This window comes from Pongo pygmaeus, chromosome 3 (assembly GCF_028885625.2).
Source record: "Pongo pygmaeus isolate AG05252 chromosome 3, NHGRI_mPonPyg2-v2.0_pri, whole genome shotgun sequence".
Lineage (NCBI taxonomy): Eukaryota > Metazoa > Chordata > Mammalia > Primates > Hominidae > Pongo > Pongo pygmaeus.
In genome coordinates this window covers 164,475,390-164,503,323 of record NC_072376.2, presented here as the reverse complement: position 1 = coordinate 164,503,323, position 27,934 = coordinate 164,475,390, and the positions used below count along the sequence as shown (strand labels likewise).

The following is a 27,934-nucleotide window of genomic DNA, read 5'->3' as shown; positions in this document are numbered from 1 at the left end:
TAGGAGAGCTGCTGACATTTCAACATGCTCAAGCATTGTATTTCTAATTTTTATTTTTTGAGATGGAGTCTCGCTCTGTCACCCAGGTTGGAGTGCAATGGTGCAATCTCAGCTCACTGCAACCTCTGCCTCCTGGGTTCAAGCAAGTCTCCTGCCTCAGCTTCCCAAGTAGCTGGGATTACAGGCATGTGCCACCACACCTGGCTAACTTTTGTATTTTAGTAGAGATGGTGTTTCACCATGTTGGCCAGGCTGGTCTCAAACTCCTGACCTTTGGTGATCCACCCACCTCAGCTTCCCAAAGTGCTGGGATTACAGGCAAGAGCCACTGCACCCGGCCATGCTCAACCACTTTAGAGTCTAATAGAAGTGCAAGTTAATGCCTCGGCCATCTAACTTAAGAAGTATAGCTTTGGTTCACTTTACCTTCTACTGTCAAGGCTAGAGCTACCTGTAAAGCTTGGAAGAGAGAGAGAACTTTTTGAAATGTTAACAAACATCAATTTACTAAGATATTTAGAAAATTAATCAGAGTTCTCTAATACGTCCCAACTGTTCATCTCTCAAAGGCTTTACTTAATTTTTCTCTGTCATTTAGTCTACTACAAGGCACAGAGCAAAAGAGTGGAGATGAGCAGAGCAAGGGAATGAGACTCAAATACAGTACACATGTCAAATCCATGCACGGATGCTCTAGACTTTAGATTCGGGCTACTTGGAGCTCTACACAAAATACCATACCTCAAGTATATCATCTGTTTTTCATTATTGTGGGAAGACATTTGCCTTAATTAACCAATCTAGATGGTTCTGTTTTTTTCCCATCCCTACCCCTCTCCAAGATGAAAAAGGTTACTAAACCCACTGACTTTTCCTCATCCATCACTGTTACTCTATTTGAGCTCTGATATTTTCTTAGCCTAAAAAAAATTTCAAACAGCTTATTTTTAAAGGCTGAAGGTAGAAAGAAGTCATTCTGGGCTATTAACTAACTAGAAGCAAAGACAGAAATGTGCATTTCCAATTGATTTGTTTTAACCCACCTCCTCTGTTCTCCTGGCTCTAAGAGCAGAGACCTTTCGGAATTCAACGCTTGAAAGGAACAGATAGAAAATGAATAGAGCAAGGTCCATGAAGCTTCAGAAAGTACAACTGTGCCATCAAAAATAACTAGTGTAGGGAATTTAATTCACATGGCAGTCTAGCTGAATAGTTTATTGCCTGGTGGGCTAATGCTTCTTACTATTTCTGTCCTCTTTTCCGTTCAGATAAAAACAAAGACACAAAGGCAAGAGATTAAAAACAACAGTCTACTAGAGAATAAACTGTTCTTATAGACTACTATAAAAATTAAGTATATACACACACTCTTCCAGATCATTTAATGCAAGTCCAAAGATCTTGCTGGTGACAAATTATACAATGTTTTAAAATTAGTGTACGTTGAAAGCTGTTTCCTAAGTTGCCTAGGTCTTTTAAACTTGTATTTCATACTGACTGCCTTTCAGTTCAATCATTTATTGAACATCTACTATATGTCACACTCTGTTCTGGGCAATGGGGATGTAAGTTACAAATGGCCTCTGATCTTGAGGAGCCCGTAATGAGTGTGAAGAAGATACTGTATATGTGATTTTAATAAAAAGTTGTTGGGCTACACGCAGTGGCACATCTCTGCAGTCCCAGCTGTTTGGGAGACTGAGGGAGCAGGATCTCTTGAGCCAGGAGTTCAAGGCTGTAGTGTGCCATGATCACACCTGTGAATAGCCACTGCACTCCAGTGCAACATAGCGAGACTCTGTCTCTAAAAATATAAGCAATTAAATTAAAAGATGGTTGGTGTGAGAGTGATAGAATACTCAGGTTAATGCTTGAACATGGGGTGGGAGCATGAAAGAGGACAGGGAAGGTTTCTTAGAGCAAATGATGCCTCAAATGAGGCCTGTAGAAGGACAGGCATTTAACCAGTGGGAGGACTATTTCAGGCAGAAAGAAGAACGAGTGCCTAAGGCACAGAGGGATGAAATAGCATGATGGACACTGCCAGGAGAGGGGGTGGCTAGGAACCCCAAGCAACTTTGCATTTTTGGAGATTAAATGAGAGGCAGAGAGTAACAGAAGCCAGGACATAACAAATTCTGTGTGTCATCCTCGCCTGTAGGTGGCCAGATGCCACTGAAAGGTTCAACCAGAGGAACGAACCAGACAGATCTGTGTTTGAGATTCACTGCTCTGGCAACTTACGGCACAAGATTGCATCTCAGAAGGTGACAGGAAGTCACGGGCTACTTTCTACAGCCCAGACTCTTCAGTGTCACTATTTGGAATGCAGCCGTTCCTGAAAGTCTACTCTAGAATGATTCTGGGGATGCCATGAGATCACTGGACCCAGAAACAGTTGGGAACCTCAAGTGCACCACTGGGCCATTTAAGGTCTCTCCCCTGGCAACTCCCCGGAATCACAGACTGCTTGGATGATGGCTGGTTGTATAACTAGCTGCCTCTGACAGGCTCTAAGGTGTAAGTGGGCAAGCAGATCTCCTCCATCAATGTTTGCTTTTTAACTCAAGCTCTGGAATAGAAGCTATTAACAAATAGCAGAACAGAACCTGTCAAATAAAGTTAATTATGTTGAATTTGTACTTAAGTCTCCTAACAAACAGAACTTGGGATACCACAGGCTTTTGTTGCCTTCATTTTTTCCTTTTTTTTCTTTTTTAAGACATTGTCTTGCTCTGCCACCCAGGCTGGAGTGCAATGGCGCGATTTCGGCTCACTGCAACCTCCACCTCCTGGGTTCAAGCGATTCTTCTGCCTCAGCCTCCTGAGTAGCTGGGATTACAGGCACCCGCCACCATGCCTGGCTAATTTTTGTATTTTTAGTAGAGATGGGGTTTCTCTATGTTGGCCAGGTTGGTCTCAAACTCCTGACCTCGTGATCTGCCTGCCTCATCCTCCCAAAGTGCTGGGATTACAGGCGTGAGCCAAAGCACCCGGCCAACACTTTTTCCTAATTTAACATTTAAAAAAGCATTACACTGGGCAGGTAACAGGGCACCTCGGCAAATAAAATGCTTCCCAGCTTTGTCTATGCCTCATTCCCTACCAGCCTTACAGGTTTTTCTTGGGTTGCCTCAGGGGAACCCAGGGGCTGCAGTCACAGTAGGCCTAGGAGCTTATGTCAGACTTGAGCTCTTTTCCCAATCCTCTGCAACTGCTCTTCACCCACCCCAGGCCAACAACTCACAGCCAAGAGCTAATGTATGAAACTCCAAAACAACAAATAAGTAGCATTTATTCCCACCAACTGAAGATCTCATTCCTTATCTTACTCTTGGTCCCACATGTCTGCCTGGCTCTGATTTTTTTGCCTTCCCTTCCTTTATATGTACCATCCAAAAAAGCTAAAATTGAGCATTTGTTCCTAGTATCCATTCTCTGAAATATTATTTTCCTGTCTGTCATCAAAACCTTCCTTTTCCATAGCCAACCTAGCAAAATCTCACTTTCTCCATTCCCAGGCCATTTCCAGCCATAATAGCCCCTTCTCTTGACTTAATTCCTGTAATCATAGTTATTCATTTTGTAATAATGTATCTTGCATTGTCATCTGAATTAGCTCATACATTTTTTAAAGCCCAGACCAAGGCTTATACATTCTCAAGTCCCACCTATGATGCCTACAGCAACATGCCTGGAGTGTGGGCTCAGTAAATCTCCATTGAACAATAACACTTTGATACTCATATAAATTTCTTCAACCAGCATTTTCATTCATAAAGATAACAGAAAGGCCCTCAAGAGCCTCTGTAGGCAGAGACAGAGCATTTTCTGGATTTATTTAAAAGGAAACGTCAAGCCTAAAAAAGATTAAAAACACCTGCCCAAAGGTAGAGAAATGGCTGAGCCAACAATAAGACCATGAGTGTCCCAACTTTATAAAAGAAAATATTTAACAACAGTATCCCCTCTGACAAAGTTATCCTTACCTTCAACTCAAGACCTGTCTGCACTGAGAGTACTATGTATCTGTACTATGCTTCAGAGAACCCAAAGTGTCCAATAATACTGAAGTCATTCGTATTGTTATGGAAATGAATAATATGATTCTGGGACCAATAGTCTTTCAACAATGTGACACAATGTACTGACACATTCCTCACATTTGGAGTGGGCCTGCCTGGAACAGAATCTGACAGGGCAGATGACCCACCTACATATAATCAAGAAGTTGATGATATATCATGTCTTTGGAAAGTGGCACAGAATACTAAAGGGATCATATCACAGTTACTCCAGCAGAAATGGTTATAATCCAAGGTATTATGCACAAACAAATAAACAAAATGGGGCTGGGAGCGAAGATTATGTAGTAGGATAGACTTCCTCAGCCTAATGAAATGACGTATGATTATGCAATTAAAAACGTATGATTATGCACTAATAGATTTTTTAAATGAGCACAAATAAATAAATTAGTAACCATACAGGTACTAATATACAAATGTATAACGTACATTTTAAACACAAAACAGAAATTTGTAAAAGGTAAAGATAGAAACAGACCTTCTAAAATACTCTTCCTACACCCAGTGGACTACTGGGCTCATTCCTTAGGATTCACCACCTCGCCTTGGAGATACTGCTTTAAAATATTTATAAAAGTGCAAAGCCAAAGGTTATTACTCTAATTATCTGGAAAACTCCTAAATTACTTTCTTCCCTTAACTAAAGCATATGTGCCCTAATGTCCATAGCAAATCCATTAAAATTCTAATGGTAAAAAGTCAGAGAATGCACAAAAAATCGGAGAAGGTTTATACTAGATAGTAACAAGAAGCTACAAAGTATAAACGGCTCAGAAGCAGATTTGATTTTGCTTGGTTTTGATTTAAACTGTGTCCCCTATAATTGCTGTGATTTACAGGCTCAGTGCTTTAACCCCTGTGCTGTTTCTGGCCACAGGAAGGAACTGGGTAGTCGTTAAAAAACTGTCACATAAATAGGCATTTACCAGCTCACCTGGGGAGTGCAATGTTGGGCAAGTAGTAAAGAATGACAATTTTATTTATTTTACTACTTGTAAACTCCCTAAGGAAAGGGGCGGGATAGTAAATTTTCTGAACATTCAACCCTTAATTATCCACACAGCAGATCAGAGAAGTCAAAGTAAATAATCAAAAAGAATTTTATAATCACTTTGTAATGAAGACATATATTCAGGTATACTCAGGCATTTTTCATTAAATTACACAGGGACCACCAGCCCCAAAATTGTAGAGCACAGAGATCAAACACATGAGCTTTGGAGTCAAGGCACCAAAGCCTAAGTAACGGGCTTAGTAACTTACTAGTTGTATAACCTTAAGCAAGTTATTTAACCTCGGTAATTTTCTATTCCCTCTTCTGTAAAATGAGGAAACTAACATTAGCTACCTTACAGGTTTGTGGAGAAGATTAAATGACATAAGGCATTTGAAGTACTCAGCAGAGTACTTGGTAAATGTTTAATAAATGTGTATTTTAGTATTATTAGAGCTTAAGAACTGGATGGAAATCAGCAGGGAAGAGAGAAAGAGAGAGGATGTAATTATGGTCAAGTATATTGCAAAGCGATATAAAAGTCACTTTAAGGAACAACTGCTGTTCTTCTAAAAATATCCAAGGAACATGCATGTACCCTAATTGCTTTTGTGAAAACCACGGTTTTTGACCAGATACCTATTCTAGGAAAGCAAGGAGAAAAAGTTATTTTTCTTCCTATCTGAAAGAGTTTCCCTCCCTGTGTTTCTAGCAATCTAGTTACCTATCACAGAGGTAGAAAACCCTGATTCAGTGTGATGGAGGCCCCTGGGGTTACTGAGACCAGCAAAAAAAGTGGAATTCATACATTACCTGTGCCCAGTGGTTTTTAAATACAATCATGCATGTTTCTGGGTCAACTCCCTGTAGGCTCACAGCCTGCTGGAGTTTGCTTTCTGTCGAAACCGATGACATCATAAGCCTTCATAAATCAATGCTTCTAAGTCATATTTAATTTTCATTAAAATTTGGTAAGCAGTCACTAACTTTCGAGTTTGAGAAATGTAACTTCTTCACATTTCATTGTCACCTTCCAAAACCTGTAATGGCAATAACAAAAAAATGAATTTTATTATGTTCATAAATTAAATAGGAAACTGACTATTAAATTTAAATCAAAGCTTAGACATTCTCAAAGTCCAACACAGAAAAAAATCTACAAAACAGGTATTATACTCAATCTAAAGGCTCTCCTGTTTTCTCCCACTTTGCTACTAAAAATACAAAATAATAATGCTACCTAAGATACATGAATAAATGAAACAATTATTGGGTTTCTTCTCTCCACTACAACCAGCCACAACCCCCCAAAATTACTATTCTAAAGCACTCAAGCTCAAGTCTAGTTCCTAGAATCAAGTAAGAAACTATTAGGTTGGGGCAAAAGTAATTGTGGTTTTTGCCATTACTTTCAAGGGCAAAAACCGCAATTATTTTTGCACCAACCTATTATGATACCAGTGTTTGCAGAGTTTAAAAACACCCGGTAACAGGAAAACCATGAGTTAACAGCAAGAGAAATAAACAGCTTGATGCAACTTGGGGGAGGTATTATAAAACAGCACCCAGATTCCTGGGTCTAATTTGATTGAATATTTTTTTAAATCAATGGCTGTCAGAATTGAAAGGATTCTCAATCATTTTGTGGCTATAAACTAGGTTAAAGTTTCTAGCCTTTCTGAAAAATAATGGAATTCCAAGTAACCTTGACAAATCAGAGATAGAAATGATCCATCAAAAACAAGATAGTGTTTATTAGGTGTGAGTGCAAGGTAGCACACTTACAAATGAAAAATGAAACATGGAAAAAATACAAAGAAATCCTGACTACCAGACAGCAAGTAGGGGAAAAAAGAAATTGAGGTCATAGAGTGTACGGTGAATATGATCCATTTGTGTGGCACTGACGAAAGCAGTAAGGCAGTGGTATTGTCTCACTAGTTTGATCAGCTCATAAAAGGACTGGGTATAATTCAAAATATTATTTTTTTCGTGTACAGATGGGGAAGCGTTCAGAAAAAAGTAATTACAATTACCAGAACCCTGGAAAACAAAAGCCATAACAAAAATTTGTAGACTTGTAATGTCAAAAGAAAACAGGGGGTATTATCAACTGTATTATCAACACAGTAATAGGAAGGGTATTACAAGGAGAACACCGATCGGCTGTTCCTCCCTACAAACAGTAAGATGGGAGAAAGTGGGCTTCAGAGGAGACTCAGGGGTTAAGTTCCTTGTGGGGAGTAGAATTAGACACTGGTAAATAGTTAAGGAGTATTTAAAACAAGCACTTCTGTTATTAGGAGGGCAACCATTCAACATGAAAAGGTCTTATAAAGAATTTTTGGGACATAAGAATAGAACACTTGCAAGCATAGTACTGAGGAAAGAAACACTTTTGAAAAAGAATGGAGGAGGGTTAAGGTATATAGAAAGGACGACCTGTTAGAAGAAGTACACAAATCACATACTCCAGGAAAACTGCCTGTGTGTTTCTTCTATAGCTGTATTTTATTATGAAAATCGAATTCCCCAAACTAAAATTCCAAATACTACAAACTTGTTTTCAATGGACATTGTCCACTGGCAACCATAGCTCTTTGCTACTATTGGGTCCATCTGGTGTTTCAAACATCAAGAGTGGCTATCCCACATTTGCAGGGTGCGGATTCTCCCGTCCCCACAGTCCCTGCCACTCCCTGTGATCTTACTGCCAGAACCTTCACCTCATTCAGGTTACCTCACTAGCCCTTATAAACATTTACGTTTACAGCCTTGTTTTAAATGGTAAGAGATAAAACAAGATTCTGAATCAACTTCCTCGTTATTCTACACACTACATTTCTGTGAAAATGTCAAGGCCTTTTATTTAGGTTACATAGTGATAATAATCAAGAAAATCAAAGTTTTGGGTTATCCCAGAGATCGAAAAACTATAAGACTCAGATCCTTCCAGCTCCAGAATTCAAAGATTCTTCTTCAAAGGTATGAAAGGAACATACATCATGCCAATTGCTTCTAAATCAAAAACAGAAACATATGCTAAGATCCTTCAAGTTAGTTTTCAGAAGGAATTTACATGCAATCTTCTCAGAAAAGGTGAGAATGCAGTATAGACAGGATAAATAGCCAATGTCATGAGCTTACTAGTTTGCTGTTGTTGTTGTTGGTTGGTTGTTGTTGTTTTATTAGAGACAGGGTCTCAATCCGTCACCCAGGCTGGAATGCAGAAGCCATCATACATAGCTCACTGCAGCCTTGAACTCCTGAGCACAAGCAATCCTCCCGCCTCAGCCTCCCAACTAGCTGGGACTACAGGCATGTGCTACCACACCTGTCCAATTTTTTTTTCATTTTTTGTACAGACAGGGTCTCCCTATGTTGCCCAGGCTGGTCTCGAACTCCTGAGCTCAAGCAGTCCTTCCGTTTTGGCTTCCCAAAGGGCTAGGATTACAGGCATGAGCCACCATGCCCAGCACAAGTTAGTTTTGATAGAAATAGAATATAAATCTCTATATTCCCAGTCCAATGCTAAAACTCCCAAGAGAAGAACAGAGGACAGAATGAAGGCAAAAGCTGTAAGTAGGTAAAGCGTCTGCAGTCACTAAAATGTGAGTCTGTCATGAATATGGCATCATTAGACGTTTCTCCTTTCTTTCCCTCTGCACTCTTCAGTCTAAGGTATGTGATGTCGAAAATGTTTCAAGTAAACCTTGCCACTCTTGGCACACATCCAGTCTGTTCTTCCCGTAAAGACACACATGCACACTGACTCAAATTTCATGCCTGAGAGAGAGCTCTACAAACCATTTAGATGCCAAGGAGTGATTTTTTTTTATCTTTCTTCAAAAAAACCACCAACACAAAAAAAATACTCAAAGAACTCTGTAACAGTGGGTGCATGTAGGTGTGTGGTGTGGTTGAGTTTTCTGGTTGGGGTAATGGGCAAGAAAGAGATGAGCTGTCAAAATATATATACAATAGCTTGATATTTCAGCATAAATTCTACACTGCAAAGACAGAACTGACTATAGACATTATTGAGTGGCCATATTTATATCTCATTAATATTATATATAAAAATACTTTCCATCGACAAGGAAAGAAAAATTATATTAAATATTGTTAGAGACAGGGATAACTGGCCAAAGAATTATATCTATTTTTATTTGCTGTTTTTCAAAAATATATTTTTTATTTGACTATGCAAAAAGCAAAACATATGCTTCCACCTTACAGAATTATAAAATATATAATCATAAAAGCTCAGATTCTAGCCATCTAAATCACACCTCTTTTCCAATGTAAAAATGTCTTCACTTTTTCCAATGTAAAAACTTCATTCCCAGACAGATATCTTACCCAACTTCAGACTCTTTGGACAGCTACAATAATTAGAAAAGCTAAAAATATGTCAAAATTGCATTTTCTCCTGAACTTTCAATAACTATATTTTGATATATCCCTTTCTCACTATCAGACTAAAATTATAAACATTTTGGCATTTAAATATTATCTCATACAATCCTTCAATTCTTTTATCTATTTAAATAAATATCCTCTAATGATGAACTATTTTTAAAAATTCTTAAGGGAAAGAAACATAATAGCCACCTTAACGGGAGACAGAGCCAGAGAAACATTTTTATTCCAGGAAAAGTGATTATATTTGCAGGCTTAATGGGAATGAACCAATGAACATGGATAATTTGAAGATATAAGAAAAAGATTTTTGATGGAGCAAAAGGAGCAGAAGAAATGTGAGATCAAGAACACAGGTAGGAGAGTGCTAGAGATAAAAGGGAGGCAAAGCCAAGTCTTTCACAGTGAGTTTCCAAACCAAAACCACTACCTTATACTTGATGGGAAGCACAGCCGGCTCCCTTCCTACCCATCCCTCCTTCTTCCTCCCTCTTGATATCACTCTGGTTGGTTTGTGGAAATGGCTAGAGAATTTAGGTAGATTTAAAGTAGGGAACAAAGGGTAATGGCTAAGAGTTGTTGGCTCAGTCCAAGCCTGAAAGTCTAAAAATTTTAAGTCCCAACCGGGAACCTGAGCTTTTAGCTAGGAGGCAGGGATCCAAAACTCTAGTTCTAGCTCTAACCAGCTGTGAAACCTTGAATTAAAAATGGGACTCTTCTTTTGGAATGTCACTTAAGTAAGCAGTTGCAACTAAAGTAGGATTTCTTAGGTCTCTTACAGCTTGAGTCATTATTTTATGTACTTTATCACAACTGTTATACCAATTGGAGAGGGGTAATCAGATAATCTTTAAAGAAGGATGATGGCCTTTGTACAAAAATCTTTATAAGAATTCTAGTTGCAGATGGGATTCTTTTTACTACTAAGGCATATGTGACTTAAGGAACGTACAGCACAGGAATCAGCCACAGTAAATATAATTCCATGGTTGAGGTTTTGTTTATTTCCTGAGCAACTGCCAATAGAAAAATTCATTGTTTGAGAATGTACTTTGGAATGCCCTGAATTGGCTGCTACTAAATACATAAAAAGTTTATTACTGTATATGTGCTTATCATGTAAAATTCCATCTAAGGATGAAGACTCATCAAATATTGGGAACACCTTAAGAGAGGTGAACCTTGTGCCCTCAATGATAACTAATAGCAGTATTGAGGAGGGTGTTTCATTTTGGGTCAAATTACCTCAGACAACCTCTTCTTAGAGCCTCATAAAACCCTATTAAACCTAAATCCTCCCTGTGCTCTAATCTTCTGGCCCAGTTCTCTTTTCTCTCTCACCACAATATCACAGGGCAATGCTGGACTGTGAAAAATAAAGCAAGCATCTAATAGCCCCCTATTCTTCTGGACCTCGTGCTTAAGTCTCCCTCAACTTGCCATAGTTTAACTCCAGCTCATTCACTGTAAAACGTCCATCATTTCAGTAAATCAGAATCTTATTTCATTCCACCAACTTCTAGGTCACCAGTTAACGCACAAAATGTGCACAAAGAAAATTCTCTCAATACACACATTCCAAATGGTTTCCAGCTTTGGAAAATACATGCTTCAAAATAGTAACAAGATGCCTAAAACTTAATAATCCCATGAAACAATCCTACCTCGTTTTACACCTTAATTTCACAAGAACAGGCTACCAACTATGTCATACCCAAGTGCCATGCAACTGACTTATGAGCAGAATAAATGTGAAAAGAAAAATTAAAATTAATATTCAAATTCCTATCTGAAATTTGGTTTTGGACTTAATTTTAAAGCTATTTAAGAAACTAAGTAGATCAATTATACCTCGATAAAGCTTAAAATTAAAAAAAAAATTTAAAGAAGAAACTAAACCCCTACAGGCAAGGATTTAGAATGAAAAAATTATGTATTTTGAAATTTATAGCAAGTATTGAGACATCAGCTCATTGGTGATTGAACAGAAAAGTTTCTTATACACATAGGGTGATTTGTTGAAACCTAAAAATTGGACCATTCTTGGGGAAAGTCTCCCCACCAACCCAACTGATCACTGTACTCTTGATAGTATACACCATCCTTTCACATCACTATTTTGTTGAAAGCTATTAAGAAACAATTTGTTTAAGATTTCTGCCACAAAACCCTAAAAGTTGACTAAGGTAAACACAGAAAAAAATGATTTGACAACTTCTATAGGGTAGAACTTGAAAGGAGAGACTTGAAGTAGATGCTCTGAATCTTTCTAAGAAGAACCCTCTCACTTCATAAAGTTATTTTCAAAAAATGTTCCTGGAAAAAAAAAGAAATGTAAGCTTTTGTCTTGGTCATGTTCTCTGGAAAAGTAGGTACCTTTGGCAAGTGATGCTGTTTAATCTAATACCTGTATCTACAGTTTTATCAATCAGAATTAGTTCCCCACCCAGTGCTTTAAATCCCTTCATGTGAACATGTGCAGCTTTGCAACCTGTAGTGTTATCCAGATGATGTGATGCTTACCTTTTGAAACATGAAAACCAACCTTTCAAAAAGGTTCTTTATCCACACATGACATAAAAGTACTAAGTGTAATTAGTGAAATAACAATAAAATCCCATATACATCCATGACTCTCATAAACTGTGGGCATATTTTTCTGAAGAGAGGTGGCTGTAGTTTTCAGCCAATTCTAAAAAGGGTCCATGAGGTGTCCCGCTTCAATGAAGTTTAAAACCCACTTTAAAGATGCATTCATGGTAAAACCATTGAGAATCGAGTCCCAAAACAGGCTAATAGCCAGTTCACATTCTAATGGTATTACTGAAGATGTAGTTGTGGAATTTTGTGACCTCTGTGATAACAAAAAGTTCTGCTATGAACAGAGCAGAAGTAAAAAGAACTCATCTCATGAAAGTCACACAGATATCATGGAGTCTGACTCAGACTATCAAGTCAGAGTCAGACACATTCTCTTAGCCACCAATAATTCTCTATCTATAGCTACTAATTACACTAGTACCTTGCAGCATTGTTTAAATGGTAAATGATTGAAAAGACCCTACATATCCATCAATACTGGTTTGGTTATATAAACGATGGTACTTCTATGTAATGGAATACTATGTTACAATTATAAAAAAGATACAGCTCTTAATGTACTGATAGAAGAAGGCTGCCAAAATATATACAGAACAGCAAATATAGTATGCCACCATTTGTGTAAGAAGAAAAGCAATGTATTAGCCCATATGACTGTAAATGCATAGAAGATTTCTAAGAAGATACACAAGAACTCTTAAGGTGGCTGAGTCAGCGCAGGGCAATGGGGGCTGGGGGACAGCTGAAGGAGGAAGACTCACTTTTCAAACTGTACCTTCTTTGACTTTTTGAACTTTGTACCATATTTATGTACTACTTAGCAAAAACATTTTTTATTTAACAAAATAAAAGCAAAAGAACAACTTTAATAAAAGGAAAAGTACTTGCTATGTCTACCATAGGCATAGCAATGACAACATATTTGAAGTCTCTTCTGAGTCTCAGTATGAAAGGAAAGTACCTGCACGATGAGTATAGCCTGATGGGTGTGAGTAGGGATAAAAGAGTAGCTTAATACAATATGCTATTTGACTGCATCATAATGACTACCAAATGTCTGAAAGATATTTAACGGAAAACATATAAAGGAAAACCAACTACATCTGTACCTAGAAGAGTTGTTAACTTCCAATGGAATAAATATATACAAAAATAACATATCAGGAAAATGTAAATAATTCACAGAAGAGTGGTAGTCTTATTTTTAGAAGCACTTTTTAAGTGGTTGTCTTAATATTATTGTTGCACAATACTCAGTGAATTAAATTTATGCAATTTACCTTCAGTCTAAGTGATTAGCTCTAGGAATTTGTAAAATTAATCTTCTGCCAAAGTTTTTGTCAGTCTAGATCAGTGGTTCCCCAAATGTGGTCTGAGGGACCCTAGGGTTCCCCAAAACCCTTTCAGCGAGCCTCAATGGTTCTCAACAATTTTTTCTAGGACCTCTTTTTAAGGAACAACGAAATCGGTCAAAGTAAATGTAGCTCATACAAAGATTTCTCATATCCAGAAAAGCTTCCTGCACTCAGCTTACTGTAACTTCACTTGAGCAGTTTGACCACTGTTCACTACAACTTTTTTTTTTTTTTTTTTTTTGAGACAGGATGTCACTCTGTCATCAGGCTGGAGTACAGTGACGCATCTTGGTTCACTGCAACCCCCGCCTCCTGAGTTCAAGCGATTCTCATGCCTCAGCCTCCGAGTAGCTGGGAATACAGGCGTGCACCACCACGCCTGGCTAATTTTTGTATTTTTAGTAGAAATACGGTTTCACTAAGTTGGCCAAGCCGGGCTCGAACTCCTAAGCTCTAGTGATCTGCCCACAGCCTCCCAAAGTGCTTGGATTACAGGTATGCGCCACTGCGCCTGGCTACACCACAACTCTTAAATTGGCTTTTCTTATGAGATTGTTTTTTTACTCGTACAAAACCTATTCTCTCAGACTAAGATTTATTCTGAAAACTAAATATCATTATGCACCTGTAAATAAGTTTCTTAAACTTCCTCTTTAAAATATTGCACTCATTAACGGCAGATCTAACTGCTTTGAAGCTTTCGTTTTGTCCCCAGCATCATTTTGTGAAATTTTGACAAGATTGTTTACCCTTGAATAAAGCAGTACTGTATCTCACTCAACAAAGAGGACATCTCAATGTCTCTCCCTTGTACATAGAACAACATACACTGTAGCACACGTACATACACGTGTAAGTCTAGCTCAGCATACAGATATAAATAATAATCAATAGCTGTTGCCTTTTCAGAGACCCTAAAATAGAAAAAGCTTCGTGTCACCTTCAATTAGCAAAGGGTAAAGGAGGCTCTAATTTCTGCTTGGAGGTCCAGAATTTAGGCTTACCATGCTGTACTTCCAAGAAATAAAAGTAAAAGCTGAAACAACTTATACTGAGCAACTTCTCTGCCACAGCAAAGATGGCTTATTGACTGGATGGCGGCCACCCCTCCAAGCAGAGAAGCTGTCTCTATGGGGAGGAATGCATTAATTTATCCATAAGCCTCCAGAAGCAAGTGGGTAGATCAGAACTCTCCCATATTCTGCTTCAATTCATCTACACTTGCCTCTAGAGTGACTGACATAGACTTGAATGGTTTCAGGCTACCTATGCTTCTTTAATTAAAAGTCTTCTCCACTAAATTAGCATGTGTGTATCAATGTCTTTTGTACAGGGGGAAAAAAGAGAAAGCAAAAGCAAGAAAAGAAAAATCAAAGACTATTCTAAATTAAGTTTTACTTCAGATAGATTTTGCATTTGGTGCTATTTCTCCCTAGAGTTGGTGCTTCAGGTAGAAAACAATGAGCAAGAATAGACAAGGTTCCTACTTCCCCCTTGAAAGCATCCTGCACTTTGGAGTTAATTGACTTCTAAAATCAAAGGAGTTGTGAAGAGGGTATGGAAGCAAAAGAGGAACCTAGGTAGTTCCTTTTTTGTAAAAATAATTTTATATGTTATTAACACATATATTCACAATAATTCACTTCCATTCTATGCATTAGGGAATTACCAAAAATTGATTATCTGACCCAATACTATTAGAGTGAAATTGCAATACCTGGGGACTAGATTCTGATGTTACTGAATAAGGCAAAACATGAAAATACCAAAAATTACCAGCAAACATCCCTTAGCGAGGCATTTGTTGGAAACCAACACATTTTTTTTTTTTCTCATTAAGTTGGAGAAACAGCTGAATATCCAACAAAGCAGTAGGCATTTGGGGTCAGGTTGTACAAAAAATAATATATGTCTTCAAATGCAAGAACTACTTTCAGCACAGTGAGACACCCACACTATGAGAGGCTGGTGGAAACAGCAGGTATACATCTATAATTCCTGAAGAATAAACTCAAAATTATCCTAACCTTGTAAATGATTGTCCTCCCTGTCTCCATCTCTCCCTTTCAATCTCTGGTTTTAAGGGGGCAGATAATGCCAAGAACATATACAATGAATGAAATGACTATACAAAACTGGAGCTCTCTTCAGAATAACTACCCAGGAGGGGCTTCACAAACGTTGCTAATTATACACTGAAATCTGCACGGAGTTCCAAGTAAATTATATTTCCTGCTTTCATAGAAAAGGAATGTAATACAGGTAAGCCATCCAAGAGACAACTCAAGTAAAATTAAAGACAGATTTTTCCATTAAGTAAAGATGTCTGTGTTTCTAAAATGTTTTGAAAACCCACAAATACAGTACACAAACACTGCTAATTAGAATTCAATAATAAACATCATCCTCTGTAGAAAGAATTTTCAAAAGTGAAGGAAAGGAATATGATAGAATAGAAACCAAACAAATACAAGCATTTGGATTTTAGGTAGACCTGATCATACTAATATTAATAACTATATAATGAACTGGTAAGGAAATTAGCAGCAGTAACTTCCAGCTCTCCCATATAAGTTGCTCCTTTCTAGAGAACTTTCAGCTTTAAAAATCTGACCATATTTAGTTCTGAAGGCTCCCAAAAATATGCATATTATAATTAAAGTACACTTAAAATATAAGATTATTTACCTTAGCACCTGAGAATCATTCACATTTATACATTGTTTACTGAGAGAATAAAATTATTCTCTCCAAAAAGCTGCCACAACCTTTTCTATTATTTGTTCTGAGAATGTAAACTTTAGAGTAAGAAAAAAATAAAAGGGACACTATGGTGCTTGCATTAAATATTTTATATGATTATATCACAATGACATCTTCTTTAGTCTAACATAATCAGTATTCTATATTTGTTGCTTGCACAAAACCATAATTACTCGTTGATTTGATCAAAATTACTAGCTGACTTGAGCAATTCAGTCAGCCAGCCAGCCTTCAGGGTAATTAGTCAAATCAACAGTCTATCAAAGTGACTAATATATCTCTGAATCATGGGTTAAACTATCTACAACATCAAGGCAATTCTTAGATTTGTTCCAAAACCTCAGTTCATCTTGTTTAACTCCATAGGTTATTTTTCTCATAATTTAATTTGCTCTGTACACAGTTGAGAGTTTTTCCTCCCCTTCAAGGAAGAAAATAAAAGTGACAATAAAAACCTTTTAAGAACTTTCTTATTTCAAAAAAGTAAAATAAAAAAGTACAGAATTCAATGAAATCAGATACTCTTGTTTCAAAAAATAAGAGGAGGAGGAGGAGAGTTGTTTTTGTTATTGTGTAAGTGGGGGCATAGTCAAGGAGAAAGAAACAAAAATGGATTCTTACCAATCAAACCACTTCACAGTGCCTCAAATTCCATTAAAGGCCACAATTCTGTTGATTTGATGCCAGATGCCTCTAAAATGTTCTTACCCAAGAAAAGTATGTTTTTTGAAAGAACAAGGAAAGCAATACATTTAAAGGCTAGAGAAAATTTTCTTCCATTTACTTGGGTCAGTGAAACATCCATCATACAGAGATACAAACACCTTACAGAATAAAAGATCAGAGGAGCTACACTAGTAGAAGATCAAAGAGCCAATGCCTCTGGGGGAATCAAACAAGTAACTGCCTGAACAGAGCCCCCTATGATTTCTCTCATAAATCTAGTTTATGTGATTGGGGGGAGAACCATAAAGCAGAACATGCTATCCCAAAAAAGTGATTAAAAAATAATTAATTCCAGTTTGGCTCTCTCTCTCTCTGGAGAAAGAATCTTTTCAAAGTCATTAAGTAGAATAACTATATAATGGAAGTCTTAAAAAAGCAAAAATGTTTGAATTATCTACACACACTAACTACAAGGCATATGAAATTATCATACATATTCAGTCTAATAGCAAACCAGAAGAAATGAAAACATATTTAGTAAATGGTTGAAAAAGTATAAAAAGAAACTGGATGTTTTTAACAGATGCCCTCAGATTTAATTCCACCTGCGTGGGCTAAAAGGGAGCACTCTGTCCATCCCCGTCACATGTGCAGTTAAAAGAACAAGTTGTCACTAAAATTGAAGGGTGTAAAATTCACAGTAGAAATAGAACATGTCCAAAAATTTTCAGCATCCCAAAACCTTTGGCTACCAACATCAAAAACACTATGCTGAACAAAGTGCCTACTAAGTACCTGCCTTAAACCTGCCCATTAATATCTTTCTCCTCTAAACCTTTTAGTTTAACTACATCTCCCTATGGTGATGTAGTTTCTGCTTTGTGCTGTGATTATTTCAGAACCAGAGTCTGGTCTCCTTGAAGGTAGGGATCACATTTTTATGTTATTCATGTATTGATTTAGTAAGCATTTAATCCAAGAGCCCAAGATGTGCAGTGTGGGGATGTGAATAAAATCTAGTCCCAGGAGTCAGGGAATAAGCAGCTTACTATGGAGAGGTGTTTGCATCAGCAGATAACAGTAACAGCCACCAGTGAGAAAAGCCACTGCTTATTGGGCACTTACTCTGTGCCAGGCACCACACTAAATTGTCTATTCAATTCTTACAACCACTCACTGAGGTAGGGGATCATCCCCATTTACAGATGAAGAAACTGAAGCCTAGAGAAAAGTGACTGGTCACATGGGTAATAAGAAGAAAAGTCAGAGGACTGGGAAGACTGGATGGGAGCCAAGAGTCAATGGGCAGCTGTGATCACAAGAGGGGGTTAGGAATGGCTTTACCAGGAAGGAGCTCCTGCATAAATACCTTGCTTGCATAGGAATAGATCCGAGGGTGATACAAGGAAGCAATTCACCTAAGCAAACAAAAAGAGTGCTGATAAAAACATGATGTGATCTCCTGCAGTTCAGTCTCTAATGAAATCTCTACATTTGTTTTTCGTTTGTTTGCTTGGCCATAAGGTCAACAGAACAGTGTCCTGGAACTTTCACCTATCACAAATCCAACTTTTAGAGAGATTAAAAGATTGGAAATAGGCAAAACAATGACTTGAAGAAGCTGTAACAACTGGTTTGCTACCACCACAGTGTATCACTCAAACAGTCTAGAAACTTGGCATTTCAGCCACTACAGATATTCCATTTCCCTGGTTAAGTCAAGTCTAGCTATACAAATCAAGTCCAACTGGTTAGTAATTCTAATACATGTTAGAAATATAAACAAAACTGATTATCCTACCAGTAAAAAGAAAAAAACACTAAGTATTAATCACTTAAAGTATCTCAATTAATTACTTTATTCTAAAGGAAAGGATACATTAACTGTATTGAGAGATAAATTACCCAAAATGCAGACTCAAAACATTTTTGTTTCTTCCCTTTCATATGGCAGATACTGATCAATAATACAAGGAATTAATTGTATTATAATTAATGTATACAACCCACAAATTCAGTTGTATACATTCCCTGTTTTTATACAATTTAAATTACCAAATTAAGATTTAATTATATGTACTTTTCTTGAAACTGTTTAAGAAATATAAAACCATGTGATATTATAAATAAAAATGCAGGTCATTAATCACTGATCTTCATATTAAATCTCCCACTGTGGATCAGATTCTGCAATTTGACTCCTGGCTTTATAAAATTTCTGTAGATCATGTTCATCTTCTCCATGCAGCATAGTCCCAGATTTTTCCTCAAATAATTATAATACAAAGCACATTCCTGTATGTGCAATTTAAAGACCTGTGGCTTAGCCAGGTTTGGAATTAAACACTAGAACAAATCACATCATGAATCAAATAAATTGTGTAAGAAAGGTGGTTCTATTTTTACAGGGTTATGTACCAAACCTCCTTAACATAAACATACACATACACACACACCCGGGAGAAATGGATCTGTTAACGGATTACATCTTTTTGTTTCTGTTTTTTCTTTTTTTTTTTTTTTTAAATTATACTTTAAGTTCTAGGGTACATGTGCACAACGTGCAGGTTTGTTACATATGTATACATGTGCCGTGTTGGTTTGCTGCACCCATTAATTCGTCATTTACATTAGGTATTTCTCCTAATGCTATCCCTTCCCCATCCCTCCACCCCACGACAGGCCCCAGGGTGTGATGTTCCCCACCCTGTGTCCAAGTGTTCTCATTGTTCAATTCCCACCTATGAGTGAGAACATGCGGTGTTTGGTTTTCTGTCCTTGTGATAGTTTGCTCCAAATGATAGTTTCCAGCTTCATCCATGTCCCTGCAAAGAACATGAACTCATCCTTTTTTATGGCTGCATAGTATTCCATGGTGTATATGTGCCACATTTTCTTAATCCAGTCTATCATTGATGGACATTTGGGTTGGTTCCAAGTCTTTGCTATTGTGAATAGTGCTGCAATAAACATACGTGTACATGTGTCTTTATAGCAGCATGATTTATAATCCTTTGGGTATATACCCAGTAATGGGATAGCTGGGTCAAATGGTATTTCTAGTTCTAGATCCCTGAGGAATCGCCACACTGACTTCCACAATGGTTGAACTAGTTTACAGTCCCACCAACAGTGTAAAAGCATTCCTATTTCTCCACATCCTCTCCAGCACCTGTTGTTTCCTGACCTTTTAATGATCGCCATTCTAACTGGTGTGAGATGGTATCTCACTGTGGTTTTGATTTGCATTTTTCTGATGACCAGTGATGATGAGCACTTTTTCATGTGTCTTTTGGCTACATAAATGTCTTCTTTTGAAAAGCGTCTGTTCATATCCTTTGCCCACTTTTTGATGGGGTTGTTTGATTTTTTTCTTGTAAATTTGTTTAAGGTCTTTGTAGATTCTGGATATTAGCCCTTTGTCAGATGGGTAGGTGCAAAAATTTTCTCCAATTCTGTAGGTTGCCTATTCACTCTGACGGTAGCTTCTTTTGCTGTGCAGAAGCTCTTTAGTTTAGTTAGATCCCATTTGTCAATTTTGGCTTTTGTTGCCATTGTTTTTGGTGTTTTAGTCATGAAGTCCTTGCCCATGCCTACGTGCTGAATGGTATTGCCTAGGTTTTCTTCTAGAGTTTTTATGGTTTTAGGTCTAACATTTAAGTCTTTAATCCATCTTGAATTAATTTTTGTATAAGGTGTAAAGAAGGGATCCAGTTTCAGCTTTCTACATATGGCTAGCCAGTTTTTCCAGCATCATTTATTAAATAGGGAATCTTTTCCCCATTTCTTGTTTTTGTCAGGTTTGTCAAAGATCAGATGGTTGTAGATGTGTGGTGTTATTTCTGACAGCTCTGTTCTGTTCCATTGGTCTATAACTCTGTTTTGGTACCAGTACCATGCTGTTTTGGTTACTGTAGCCTTATAGTATAGTTTGAAGTCAGGTAGTGTGATGCCTCCAGATTTATTCTTTTGGCTTAGGATTGTCTTGGCAATGCAGGCTCTTTTTTGGTTCCATATGAACTTTAAAGTAGTTTTTTCCTATTCTGTGAAGAAAGTCATTGGTATCTCGATGGGGACGGCAGTGAATCTTAGTTGTACTTGTACAATTACCTATCTACCTTAACACTATGTTCATCACACAGAGATTATCTGATGACCTTTTGTCCACTTCCCTTACCCTTTTACTAAATTTCAAGCTTTAATAGCACTGTAATGGATGCTCTCAGGTCCCCCTAAATCCCTCCAGGACCAAAAAATTTATTCTCCCAGCTGCCAGGAGTGCTGTTGGCTGTCAGCCCTCTCCAGAATTTTCCCTCTGCCAAAGAGAGCTGCTTTGCCCATGATTAAGCCCTCCCCCTTAAGAGTAGTTCATATCCATGACTAAAGGAGGATGTTGCCCCCATCCCCAATTCAGGACAACTCTGAGGGAGTCAACCCAGTTTCAGAGCTTCCTGTAGGGTCAGCCTAGGCCTTAGAAAGGACTTGATGGCAGTCCACCATCATCCTCTGCACAGTCCTGCTTCTCTCCCTGACAGGTGCTGATTCAGAGAACATACCCTAACAAACTCCTGCATGCAAATCTCCACCTCAGAGTCTGCATCCCAGGATGTCAAGCAACTAGAACCACCAGTATCCATCAACTAAGAAACTACATATCTAAAGTTATTAAAGACACTTAGAGAGAGGGAAAATATTAGTTTTTTAAATTCAGAAATGTTTTAAATGGTACAAACCTTCAAACCAGGAAAGAATATTACCTTTGCTAGGCAAACTAACAAAAACACACCAAAGCTGTTTCAGTAAGTTCAATCACTATTTTCTAATATTCCACCTTTAATAATTCTAAATGACCCCAAACCAATCTTAAGAATTAACACAAAAACTGGCTTTTACTCTACATACTTACATTACCATTTTAAAACTATTTACCCTTCATGTGAGGCTACTAGGTAATTTGGCTAATTTAAAAATACACACAGGGGTTGGGGGGAGGTGGGGATGGCTAATGGGTACAAAAAATAGAAAGAATGAATAAGACCTACTCTTTGATAGCATAGCAGGGTGATTACAGTCAATAATAACTTAATTGTGCGTGTTAAAATCAGAGTGCAATTGGATTGTTTGTAACATGAAGGATGAATGTTTCAGGGATGGATACCCCATTATCTATTATGTGATTATTTTACATTGCATGCCTGTAACAAAGCAGCTCATGTACCCCATAAATACATACACCTACTATGTACCCACAAAAATTAAAAATAAAAAACTTAAAAATATAAACAGGCAAACAAATAAATACCAACAACCTGGAGAACAAGAAAATCATCCTGTCACTCACTTGTTCTTTCAAAAATAAACTCTTTTTAAAGATTTTTCAAGTCTTCTGATTACAAAAGGTAGAGAGTAAGGGAGAAAAGAGAAGGAAGGAGAAATTTTCCCCTTTACTTTAACACATACTCATCTCTCTTTCAAAGACTACAGGCTAGTCTTTTTTAAGCTACATTTAAAAAAGAACATGTGTCCCATACTACATTTATTTTTAAGGAAACTTACCAGAAAGGGGTCCCGATTCAGACCCCAAGAGAGGGCTCTTGGATCTCATGCAAGAATTCAAGGTGAGTCCATAGAGTAAAGTGTAAGCAAGTTTACTAAGAAAGTAAAGGAATAAAGAATGGCTACTTCATAGGCAGAGCAGCCCTGAGGGTGGCTGATTGACCATTTTTATGCTTATTTTTTGATTATATACTAAACAAAAGGTGGATTATTCATGAGTTTCCTGGGAAAGGCATGGGTAATTCCCAGAGCTGAGGGTTCCTCCCTCCCCTTTTCTCACCATATAAGGTAATTTATTTATTTTTTTTTTTATTTATTTTATTTATTTTTTTTTTGACAGAGTCTCGCTCTGTCGCCCAGGCTGGAGCACAGTGGTGTGATCTTGGCTCACTGCAACCTCCGCCTCCCAGGTTCAAGCGATTCTCCAGCCTCAGCCTCCCAATGTTAAATATAGTGAACCCCAAGTTTCCCTTCAAAGAATCAATATGTCAGCATGTTCAGCTCTTTTATTCTTTGATTCTCCATTTTAAACTTCCTGGTTCTCTTTGCCCACTTGAGTCTAGTTTCACTAAACAACTTTCCCACCAGTCCATATCAGTAGTTCACATCTGTTCCCCTAGTCACCTGCTCTGTCCTGACTCATCCCGGTCACCTGCTGTGACCTAAGTCACCTTTAATTACCTGTTCCTAACTGTCCTTCCTGCCAAACTACTCACACCGCCACTCTGGCTCATACCCCTGCCCTCTTTAAAATAGCCAATCGTAATTAGTTTAGACTGTGCAGTCCAACCCTGGCCAATAGGGGAACGACACAACAGTAGGGGCTACCTGCGTCAGGAATAAGAACTCCTGCCCCTCCCCTGTCCAGGTGTGCTCTCACCATTGTTCCATCTGCGAGGGGCACCCTTTCTGCAGAAAGTAAAAGTTGCCTTGCTGAGAAAATTAAATTTATGTTCGAGTGCTATTTCTTTACAGCACTGGGGAACAAGTATTTTGTATTTCTAACACCAAGTAGCTGGGATTACAGGCATGTGCCACCACGCCTGGCTAATTTTTGCATTTTTAGTAGAGATGGGATGGTGCCATATTGGCCAGCTGGTCTCGAACTCCTGACCTCAGGTGATCTATCCACCTCAGCCTCCCAAAGTGCTAGGATTACAGGCATGAGCCACTGTGCCTGGCCATATAGGGTAACTTTCTGACATTGCCATTTCATTTGTAAACTGTCATGGTGCTGATGGGAGTGTAGCAGTGAGGACGACCAGAGGTCACTTTCATTGCCATCGTGGTTTTGCTTGGTTTTGGTGGGTTTTAGCTGGCTTTTTCACTGCAACCTGTTTTATCAGCAAGGTCTTTACAACCTATAACTTGTGCTGACCTCCTATCTTATCCTGTGACTTAGAATGCCTAACTTACTAGAAATGCAGCTCAGCAGGTCTCAGCCTTATTTTACCCAGCCCCTATTCAAAATGGAGTCACTCTGGTTCAAAGGCCTCTGATAAAACTGTTTCCATGGAACTAGCTCACTTATTAAATATTACTCTGATATTTCCAAAGCAGTTATCTATTTTGGTGTAGCACCAACAACACTAGACCAAGGGTTTGAATTCCTGGGTCCCAGTGCTGGTGCTGGCATGAACCTGTGGCATCTAGTGATAAGAGTCCACTAGATTATTAATTAAAGGCATTGAGTGGTTAGTCACGGAGACCTAGATTCAAGCACAAGTTCTATCACTTACTAGCCATGTAACCTTCAGCAGGACATTAAACCACTCTAAGCTTAATGCCTCATCTGTAAAATAGAGGTGATCATAATGGTGCCTACCTCATGGGACTACAGGGGAGATTCAAAGTGACACTGCAGATAAGTGCTCAGCACAATCTTTTTTTTTTTTTTTTTCTTTTTCTTTTGAGAGGGAGTCTCGCTCTGTGGCCCAGGCTGGAGTGCAGTGGTGCAATTTCGGCTCACTGCAACCTCTGCCTCCCAGGTTCAAGTGATTCTCCTGCCTTAGCTTCCCGAGTAGCTGGGATTACAAGCACCCGCCACCATGCCCAGCTAATTTTTATGTTTTTAGTAGAGACGGGGTTTTGCCATGTTGGCCAGGCTGGTCTCAAACTCCTGAACTCAGGTGATCTGCCCACCTCAGCCTCCAAAAGTGCTGGGATTACAGGCATGAGCCACCACGCCCGGCCCAGCACAGAGTCCTTCTCACTGCAAATACTAACAAAAGTGAGCTATTACTATGAGCTATCTTTCCATCTGTGCCTACCAGAATCCAAGAGCTTTGGGGAGGAGTGGTGCTTCACATATTTTTAAAAATGGTGAATATTAAAACTCTCTAAGGTGTCAATTCACTGCTTTTTATCAAATTTATATTCTGGATTTCCACAGAAGGTTTTTTTTGGGGGAAAAAAAGAGTGTTTAAGAAAGTTCTAAGAACATTAGAGTAGATGATCTTATAGCTTAAGCCTAACCTTTCTGTGAGCCTATGGCCTCTCTGCAGGGTGGCTCTTCTCTTGGAGCTACCATTTACACACTAAAATAGAGAAGTGTGTCTTGACTGTTTCAGACATAACTTCTTTCTAACATATCACCAGCACGGTATCTGCAGGTACTTCTGCCACTGCTCACACATACAGGATGCAATTGATGGCCTACTGTCCTTTATGACAACTCTTCAGAGGACAAGATACAGCCAATCAAGGGTACCACTGCACAAAAGCATGTCACACTATTCTCTCCTGGTTTCCGAGTAGCAGTAATACACTCTAATCATAGTTGCCAACCTAGAGAAAAAACTGCCATGCAGTTTTCAAACTAAGGAACAAGTAGCAAGGCAGGGGGTGGCGGGTGCTGCTGGAACTGATGAAGTGGGGACCAAGGAGAATGTCTTTGTGATTGGAACCTGGGACCTTCAATCTCCCCCTACCTCTTGAGGCCAGCCCACCTGAAGAAACAAGATTTAGGCTCTAAAGTAGCAGAAAACATTTTTTGAAATAAAGACTCTGTTATTAAACCTAAATATTCTCATGGTTCTCCTTCTTTAACATGTTGCATGTATACATCCACATTAACAGTTAAGCCAAATATTGAATCCCCACTTTCCCATTTCCAGATCCAATCATGGTAGGCATATTCTTTAGTCCTAGGTAACTGAGATTTCTCACTCCTCAGGTCTCAGCCTAGATGTCTCCACTACTAGGAAGAATTCCCAAAAGAACTTGTCTTTTTGCTCCTCAAGACTACAAACTCTGTGAAAGCAAGGTCTACATTTTGTTCACTGCTATATCTCCAATGCCTTACAGAATGAGTATCACATAATAGTCTGTATCAGTGAGAGTTCTCCAGACAGACAGATAGATAGATGGCAGAGTATTTACTAGGGGAATTAGCTCACACAATTATGGAGGCCAAGAAGTCCCACAGGAGCCCATCTGCAAGCTGGAGACCTTGGATGCCAGTAGTGTGGCTCAGTCCAAGTCCGAAAGCCTCAGAACCAGGAAGCCAACGTTATAATTCTTAGTCTAAGGCCAAAGGCCTGAGAACCTGAGAGTGGGGTAGTGGGGGGCTGCTGGTATAAATCCTGGAGTCCAAAGGCTGGAGAGCCTGGAGTTTGATGTCAAAGAGCAGGAAAAGAAGGATGTCTCAGCTTCAGGAGAGAGAGAGAGAGAGACAGAGAGAGGAAATCACCTTTTCTCTGCCTTTTCTGTCTATCTGGGCCTCCAGCAGATTGGATGTTCCACACCCACACTCAGGGCAGATCTACCCCACTGGTCTGTCCACCCACCCACATACTGATCTCCTCTGGGAACACCGCACAGACACACCCAGAAGTGACACTTTACTAACTATCTAGGTATCTCTTAATCCAGTCAAGTTGACACTTATAATTAACCATCACATGGGCCCTTAAGAAATATTTGAGTGAATAAAGTTTCTCATCCAAAAGCATAATAAACAGCATAACAGCATTCAGGCATTCACCTTTCCCTGATGGTGAGACATTTTTCAAAGCAGGTTTCTTTTTCAATTTTTTTAATAGGGAAATTTTAATTCAAAATAATTCTTATAATCAACTAGTTACATCCTTTTCTTCTTTGTTAAGGACAGGAGGAGTGATATAGGTAGGTTATTCTGAAAACTAAGAAGGATAAGGAGGCCGGGGCGGTGGCTCACGCCTGTAATCCCAGCACTTTGGGAGGCCGAGGCAGGTGGATCACGAGGTCAGGAGATCAAGACCATCCTGGCTAACACAGTGAAACCCCATCTCTACTAAAAATACAAAAAATTAGCCAGGCGTGGTGGCAGGTGCGTGTAGTCCCAGCTACTCAGGAGGATGAGGCAGGAGAATTGCTTGAACCCGGGAGGCAGAGGTTGCAGTGAGCCGAGATCATGCCATTGCACTCCAGCCTGGGAGATAGAGCGAGACTCTGTCTCAACAAAAAAAGAAGGATAAGGAAATATTTTGCCTTGGAAATTTTGCTCAATCTTATTAGCAATATGGGTGGATATGAATTTAACATGTATGTTCTGCCTTGAAACTACTAACTTTTTTGTGGCTTAATTAACACAATATCAAAGAAAGATTAAACTGCAAAAAGTCATTGCATTTACTTTTCATTCCACATTATCAATACATAGAAATATTAATCCATGCTATCCAGACCTTTCTGGGAAACCAACTGCTCTTTGGGGAAATCCAAAAATAGTGAGGGCAGTGAGGACTTCCACACTCTTTGTTTTTAGACAGAGTCCCACTGTGTTGCCCAGGCTGGAGTACAGTGGCATGATCACAGCTCACTGCAGCTTTGCCCTCCAGGGCTCAAGTGGTCCTCCCACCTCAGCCTCTCCAAGTAGTTTTACAGGTGCACACTACCACACCCGGCTAATTTTTGTATTTTTTTGTAGATGGGGTCTCCCTATGTTACCCAGGCTGGTCTCAAACTCCTGGGCTCAAGACAAACTCCTGCCTCAGCCTCCCAACTTCCACACCTCTGAACCTGCAGAGCAAGGCTGTACTAAGATGACAGCTCAGAGAACTGGTTCCAGAGGCAAGATTAAGTCAAGCTGAGCCAGCTTTCATGGATTTCCTTTTCTCAATACCATGGTAGAAGAGGGGAAAGGCCACACAGCCAGACATTGCAACTACCACCTAAACCCATAACCCCTAAGAATCCTATTTCCAAGCACAAAGCACTAAACAGCATCATAGAGTCTGAGGTCTCAGTCTGTGAGGGACAGGCCATATTTCAGGTCCCCATCTTCACATTCCCTCCATTTGATCTTAAACATTGGCACCTGGGAAGCTCTAAGCAGGAAAAGGAGAAATTAAATAATGATAAAGTTGGACGGTTTGGTGAGGTTAATCAGAATCCCTGTATCTTAGACCCAAAGTGTTGAAAACATTGATTATTTTGATATATGGTCATAAGCTGCAGCTCCAAGTTTGGGTAGCTATGTCTCACTGTAAGTGAAGCCAGATCGGGGT

At 38.8% G+C, this 27,934-nt stretch overlaps 1 protein-coding gene across 4 annotated transcripts in view; it reads right to left on the bottom strand.

The window, feature by feature from the left end:
- Positions 1–27,934, bottom strand: part of FHIP1A (FHF complex subunit HOOK interacting protein 1A) — a 251,136-nt gene that overhangs the window by 96,706 nt on the left and 126,496 nt on the right. For all 4 annotated transcript variants that reach the window (XM_054484895.1, XM_054484894.2, XM_063664193.1 and 1 more), the window contains one exon: positions 5,896–6,122. In XM_054484895.1, the coding sequence (XP_054340870.1) occupies positions 5,896–6,000 (105 nt within the window). In that variant the 5' untranslated portion in view covers positions 6,001–6,122. The remainder of the gene's footprint in view (positions 1–5,895; positions 6,123–27,934) is intronic.